Source organism: Panthera uncia, chromosome D1 (assembly GCF_023721935.1).
Source record: "Panthera uncia isolate 11264 chromosome D1, Puncia_PCG_1.0, whole genome shotgun sequence".
Classification (NCBI taxonomy): Eukaryota; Metazoa; Chordata; class Mammalia; order Carnivora; family Felidae; genus Panthera; species Panthera uncia.
Window position 1 is genome coordinate 81,217,689 of NC_064808.1, and position 7,611 is coordinate 81,225,299.

Genomic DNA, 7,611 nt, shown 5'->3' on the forward strand with positions numbered 1-7,611 from the left:
AGAATCATTGGTGGCCAGGAGTTAGCGGAGAAGGAAGGAACACAGAGGATTTTTAGGACATTGAAACTATTTCCTGTGATACTATTAATGGTGGATATGTGTCATTATACATTTGTCCAAATGCATGCAATATATAACACCAAGAGTGAACTGTAATGTAAACTATGGACTTGGGGTGATTAATGGTGTGTTAGTGTAGATCCATATATACCACTCTGATGGAGGATGTTGATAGTGAGGGAGGCTCTGGCAGGGGTGGGGGCTCCATGCCTTCCTCTCAATTTTGTTATAAACCTAAAACTACGTACTCTAAAAATTAAAGTCTTTTTTCATTGAAACACTAAAAAACAAACAAACAAAAAAAAAAAAAAAGGAAAAATCTTGAGAGCAGCCAGAGAGAAATGATGTATTATTTATAGAGGAACCCCACTGGGAATTACAGTCAATTATGAGACATGGAGTACAACCCTACTCTATAGAGACTAGCAGGAAGTAGCACAATATTTTTCAAGTGCTGAAAGAAAAGAATTGCCAGCTTCAAGAAAAACTTATCTCCCTTTAGTCATACAAACCAGATATGTAGGTTTTTCCACTCCAGGCAATTCTCCAATTTCCAGCAGATACCAACTGAGTGTCCTACAATTTAACTCAATTCTGACACTAATTGCCCAGAGTTAGCACAGGCCCCACAGGTTAAGGGCTCATTCCTACATGATGGCTTCCTCACTCCTCCATTTCAGATACCAGTTCCATGTTGTGTCATCTTTATTTCCGATCAACCAGCTACAATTCAGGGGTTCCCATGACCCCCTCTTCATGTTTGATAATTTGTTAAAACTGCTCACAAAACTCTGGGAAACACTTAGCTTTACCAGTTTATTATAAAGGATAAAACTAAGGAACAGCCAGATAGAAAAGATGCATAAGACAAGTATAGGGAAAGTACAGGGAGCTTCCATGGCTTCCCTGAGCACACCACTCTCCCAGCACTTGAATGTGTTCATCAACTTGGAAGCTCGCCAAATCCCTTCAGTTAGCATTTTATGGAGGCCTCATTATATAGGTATAATTGATTAAATTATGGCCATTGGTAATTAACTCAACCTTCCCATTGGTAATTACCTCTCCCCTCCCCTGAGGTAAAACTCTCTATACTTTCTGCTCAATTTTGCTGTGAACCTAAAACTCCTCTAAAAAATAATGTCTATTTGGAAAATAGACAAAAGACAATAGACAAAATTTGGGGAGAAAAAGGAAATTTTTCAAGTCCTCAAAGTAACTACAGAAAAGGATACATGGCCCTCTAAAGAGTTTCAGTTAAATGGACAACTGACTTTACAACAGGGATAATGAAAGCCAGAGGCAGCAGCATTACCTTCAAAATGCTAAAACATCTGCCAACCTAGAATTTTATACTAGTAAAAATACTCCTCACAAACGAAAAGAAAATGAAGAAATTTTCAGATAAACAAAAAACTGAGAACTTTGTCACCAGCAAATTTACACTACAGAAAATTCAAAAATGTGTTCTTCGTGCAGGAAGATTCCAGAACAGCAATAATAGTCTTCAGTTATTTAGAATTAAAATACATAACAATAACACACACATTAAGAGAGAAATAACTAGGGATAAAGCATTCTAATGTCTTCGTATTATAGAGTGGGTAAAAGTATAAGAGAGTATTAGTTGATAAATCAAGGATGAATGTTATAAATTCTTGAGCATCCAGTAAAAGAGTAAATCCCTCTCAAGCTAACAGAAGAAAGGAAATAGATACTCCAGCATCCCAAAAGAAGACAATATTTTTTTAGAAATAGCAAAGTAATTTTTTTTTAACGTTTATTTATTTTTTTGAGACAGAGAGAGACAGAGCATGAACAGGAGAGGGGCAGAGAGAGGGAGACACAGAATCTGAAACAGGCTCCAGGCTCTGAGCTGTCAGCACAGAGCCCGACGCGGGGCTCGAACTCACAGACCGCGAGATCGTGACCTGAGCCGAAGTCGGCCGCTTAACCGACTGAGCCACCCAGGCGCCCCTAGAAATGGCAAAGTAAATAATTCCTTAAGGCAGGCAATAAAAGGCTGAGAAAGCAACCTAGCCTAGCAAATACTAGAACAGAATATACTGTTTTATCAGATACTAAAACAGATAGAAACCCACTATATTTGGAAAAAGGGGGAACAAACACAACTAAAACAGAAAGATAAAATTATTAAGTGTTGTGATAGTGCAAGAATGAATAGATAATACAATGTAACCAGTGGTAGCCAGGAACTAAAACCCATCATTGCATTCTCAAACATTGGTCAAGATCTGATACCGAAGTTTTTGTGAATCCATAGTAAAAAATGTTTAAAGACTGAAAACGTGTTTAAGATTTTAAGAATGGAAATCAGCTTAATTGAAAAAGAAAAACCAGCCCTGCAATTTTCAGACTGGAAGGCAGACACAGATTAAAGCCCCCTGAAAAGTTAATAAGAAACAGTGTTGCTCCCAAAACAGTGTAGCAGTTGTAAAATGTCACCTCTTTGAATGATTATTGCTTTCTCACCAAACACACCCCCAGAGCTTCTCTGCTCTACCCATCTACTTCTAGGGAGGCCTAATTGCTAAACTCCCCTCACCACAGTGCCTAGGCGGCTCGGTCAATTAAGCACCTGATTTCAGCCAAGGTCATGATTTCATGGTTCATGGGATTGCGCCCCATGTCAGGCCCTGTGCTGACAGCTCAGAGCCTGGAGCTTGCTTCAGATTCTGTGCTTCCCTCTTTCTCTGCCCCTCCCCTGCTCATGCTCTGTCTCTCTTTCTCTCTCTTTCAAAAATAAATAAACATGAAAAAAATATTAAACTACCCTCACCTCATGCCAGCACCCAACCTTGACTAACCCACTTCCTCTAATCTTGCATCAGACACAATAACAAATCCAGAAGTTGTCCCTGCTTTTCTCAGACTCCCTTCAGAGTCCTTCACCTGGAGCCTAACCTTGCAAAGTCTCTTCTCTCTTCCCCTTTGTTGAGACTGGCATTCCACCATTCTTCTGGAACACACTCCCTCCTTGAACGTCAGCAAATCTGATTTTGTCAGACTCTAGGTTTGTTCCTGCAAGACTGGCTGATTCATTTTTAATAACTTTTTTAAAAAGATTGAGCCTAGGTGACTCAGTCAGTTAAATGTCCAACTCTTGATTTCAACTGAGGTCATGATCTCACAGTTCTGGGATGGGCATGGAGCCTGCTTAATTTCTCTCTCTCTCTCTTTCTAAAAAAAAAAAAAAAAAAAAAAACCTTAAGACAATTCAGTCTTTATATTCTAATGTATCCAATGTATAAGCCTGCTTTGATTCTGAGATAATGTTCTCTTCCTCTTTGAGAGACTTAGAATATCTTATAGCTTATGAAATAACAGTGACACTTATTACTTTTGTAAGCAACTGCTTACTTACTTATTTTTGTAAGTTCACTGCTATACAAAGGAACAAACTAATGAGGAAGAAAGAGGGAAAATAATGTGGTGTGTAAAAGGTATTATGACAGTTTAGAGGGTAAATACTTTAAAGCATCACTCATGTCACTCACCAAGTCAAATTCCAATTAAATATTTTTTCTTCTAAACCTATATTTTAAAAACCAAACCATTGAAAAAGAGAATAAAACTAAAACTGATATCCAAACAGTAATGGATAAGCACTTTCCAAGCTTAGAAGCCTAGAAAGAAATTACTAATTTTTGTTAATTTCAGCTTTTAGGATGAGGATAGTTACATTACTTGCCAAGCCTGGTTCTCAATGAAACCCAACTTGAAACACATTTTCTGGAACAGTATTCTATCCTAGGAATCATCACTGGGGCTATGACTCGTATGGCAAGTGAGGATATCCAAGGAGGAGAGAGGCCTGCTGTACTGAACTTATTCAGTAGTTAGGGACCACTGACCCACAGCCACCTGTACTGACCACTGCCTCTGAAAGTTAGACTCTTGCATACAGGCCACAAGGACCCTGTTTAGAAGGAACTCTTTCAGAGCAATCAGAGCAGGCTCTATCAATAGGATATTCTAGAGATTATCAAGTGGAGACTCAGACATCCTAAGAACAATGAAGAAGGTACTAAATGGGTCAACCCTTAAACTGGTCTAATAAAGTCTCAGAGCTAGAAATTCAAACTATAAATTCATGAAATAATTACTTAGGAGCTAGCACTCACGTGGTAAGAGTGTTGAAGCCACAGGCCTTCAGCTTCAGCAAGCGGTCCCTCCAGTACTCCCTGGGCACCCGGAAATAGTGAATAGTGCCTGCTATGATCAGGAAAGGAGAGCCATCTAGTGTGAAGCTTGAACCTTCAACTTTCAGACCCACATTGCGATTCTTTATGTGGAAGGGAGTCAGGTAAGCTTGATTCATCCTGCAAGGACAAAGGAGGTGCATGAAGTCCTAAAGATGTTCCCCCTGTGGCACACATTTTGGGCAAATCAGAAGGTCTTTCCTTCAGGGGCCTAAGTACACTTCCAGTGCAAAGAGAAACTTCCCACCCTTTCCCTCTCAAACATACCTGGGTGAGAGGTCTCCTCCAAATTGAGCCATTACCAATAACCCTGAAGACAGGCACAGAATGCCCACAGGTCTCAACAAGAAGGTCAGCATGCTAAACAGAGAAGACAGAACAGAAGTCAGACACCCTGGAGGCAGAGAAGGAGGCAGAGCTGAGTGAGGTCTTGGCCAAGGAGGATGGTGAGGAAGATAGAAGTAGCCTGACTGGAAGGCAGAATTCTGAATAGCTGTATCTTGGCTTCTGCACCACTTGGACTCACAACAGACAGCACCTTAAGGCCATGTCTACTGACTGGAGGGAGGGCAGCAGCACCAAGAGCATCTTGATAATAACTGGGTTTTCTGACACCAGTTACATTTTAGAGAAGAGCAAGCCTCAGTCAAGTAAGTTTCACAAAATAGAGGATAATCTCTGGGAAATTTTCCAGAGACCTTCTATTGTTAAGGGATGAACCCTAATAATGTGCTGCTTAGCAGAGAACTAGGCTGGAATGTAGGACTTCCTCTGTAGCGGGGTCCCAATTTCTATCCCCAACCCAATTTTCTACTTCTCTGCTACTGCAGGACACCATCGTATTAGCTCCCAGAACACACTCATCTTTGTGTGGCCCTTGGTCTTCTTTATACTGCTCACCCTGGGACAATTGCTCTTTCCTTCAGATATTAAAAGTACTATGAGTCCGAGGTAGGCAGAACCAGGGCGGCCTAGCAAAGCCAGGGTGGAGGTGGGGGGCGCACAGCTTCTAAGCCTGGAAGCACTCTGCATGGGGCATGGCTGTGTCCTCACTCCCCAGAGCAGCGCCTGAATTACAAGTGCTCAACAAATGTTTTCTGAACAAATGCAGCAGTTGCCAGAATCAGTAAAACATCTTCGTTGCCTCCATAAACTTCATAAGCTTTACCATGGGGCTTCATGAGTATTCCGTTAGGCAGAGTCGAGAAGGTAGAACGCAACTGTTCTCTGTAGGGAAATCGGATGGAAAGTAGAATGGGGCTCAGGGATTAGAGAAGACAGACCGGGGAAGAAATGCCCGCACGACCCTCTGGACACCACTCGTCTCCTCACTGTGGGCGTGAAGAGTCCTGGGAGACCGAATGAGATCAGGGGACGCTCAGAGATTCCCGGGGGAAAGACAGAAAGGACGGAGAACCTCGAGGGAACCTGAATAAAGGTCCTAGAGAAAAATTCAAGAAAATGAGAATACCCGAGGGGCCAGGGCTGCCGGGCGGACCCAGTGCTGGTAAAGAGGCCACAGCGCGGGAGGTGTGGAGAGGTCCCGGGGCTGTCGCGGGCGTGAGTGCTCCGGAGGTCATCCGGGCCGGAACCCACTTTACCCGGTGCCGAGCGGTTCCAACGCCAACTTCGCAGAGGTGGGTGGGTAGCAGCCGCCAGGCGGGGGACACAGCGGAAACTAACCGGCACCGCGCTCCGCTCCCCGGGCCGCCAGGACCTTGAACTACCTCCCACCTTCCGGTGCCCCGCCCCCACCGCACACGAGCCCTCCCCCAACCCTGGGGACGACCCCGCCCCCGCAGGTCTCCCCACCGCCTACCTGTTCTCAACCCAGCCCCTGACAGACCTTTCCACACAACCCTCTCCCAGCGGCAGAACTGCCCCCAAGCCTCCAAGCGCGCCACTCCCCTTGTAGCCCCTTTCCCTCCCGGGTAGCTTATCCTCTCTCCCTTCCGCTGATCCGCCCCCACCTCAGACCCCTGGGCCGACCCGCTGGCTAGCAGACCCCTCCACGTTCACGGGCCTTGCGCCTGTGGGTCCGAAGCCCAGGAACGGCAGGGCGGAACTCTGAAGCTGCTGTGAGTTCAGCTGGCCCTCTCCGCCCCTCTGGTCCTCGAGTCCCGAAGGCTGGCTCTGGCTTTAGGGACTCCAACAGTTTTGTTTGTTTGTTTTAAGTTTATTTATTTTTGAGAGTGACAGAGACAGCGTGAGCAGGGGAGAGGCCGAGAAAGAGGGGGAGAGAGAATCCCAAGCAGGCTGCACAGTGTCAGCTGGGAGCTCCATGCGTGGCACGAACTCACAAAACCATGAGATCATGACCTGAGCCTAAACGAAGAGTCTCAGCTTAACCAGCTGAGGCACCCAGACGTCCCTGGGACTCCATCAGTTGTGACAGCTAACAGTTTCTGGGCACCCCCTCTGCGGAGTGCAGGGAGCTTTCCATCCACCCCACCTCCGCAGACTTGCGGGGCTAACTTCCAGGGATCTCTCCCAAGACCTGCCTCTCCGCCTCTACTGAGTGTGAGATCCGCACAGGCGCACAGACTCTCCCTTTCCGCAGCCCGACGCTGAGCTACCTCCGGGGTCTGGGAGCCAGCGCAACCCAGCGATTGGCGAACTGTCTGCAGCAGCGGGATTTATTCCCTACCACCACCCGCCTCCTACCGTCCCCGAGTGTCTGGGCTGGGGGAGGAGCTGCCCTCCTCTGCACGCCGACCACCACTCCTCTCTCTATGCTGCTTCAGCACGTGTTCACAAACCGCAGTTGCCCTGTTGCTGGGTGCTGAGGACACGGATAAGGAATATCCTCTTACCTCAGTAAGGAAAGCCTAGCAAGGCCAATCTACATCTTGGGGGAGGCGGACCGTTTTCCTTTACCGTACCCACCCTCAAGCTGGTAACTTAACTCGGCCCGCAGCACTGGCCCACGTGGCCTAGGTGAAACTGGTCAACATGCAGATGTTCTGTACCATTTCAGCCCTACAGAATCTGAAACTCTGAGGCTCCGCATTCCGTGTTTGAGCCGCCAATTCTAAAGCACGCTAACGTGGAGCTCCCCTCTCCGCCCCTGCCCTTTTCTCCGCAGCAGAGCCTGAGAAGACCCCGAGGAGGCAGAATGGGTAGGGGGTTAGAAGTAGAGGTAGCGGAGCGTCTAAATTAATTTCACCAAGGCAGACACACCTGTGTGGTTGCCATGGCCCTTCTTTCAGCTTTTGGGGTGGGCAACCAGGCTCCCTCTTGGATGGGAGACATAGCTGTATTTAAAATTCTCACGGCTCAGGACCTCCTGGGTGGCTCAGGAGGTTAAGCCTGGGGCTTCAGCTTAGGT

The 7,611-nt window shown here is 46.1% G+C and overlaps 1 protein-coding gene across 1 annotated transcript in view; it reads right to left on the reverse strand.

The window, feature by feature from the left end:
• The window catches only part of LOC125929545 (beta-galactosidase-1-like protein 2), a 66,652-nt gene extending 62,010 nt beyond the window's left edge, over positions 1 to 4,642 (reverse strand). Inside the window, exons 1-2 of the mRNA XM_049640860.1 lie at positions 4,551 to 4,642; positions 4,206 to 4,403 (exon numbers count right to left, since the gene is read on the reverse strand). Coding sequence (XP_049496817.1) covers positions 4,206 to 4,403; positions 4,551 to 4,642 — 290 coding nt within the window. The remainder of the gene's footprint in view (positions 1 to 4,205; positions 4,404 to 4,550) is intronic.
• Positions 4,643 to 7,611: the final 2,969 nt, after the last annotated feature.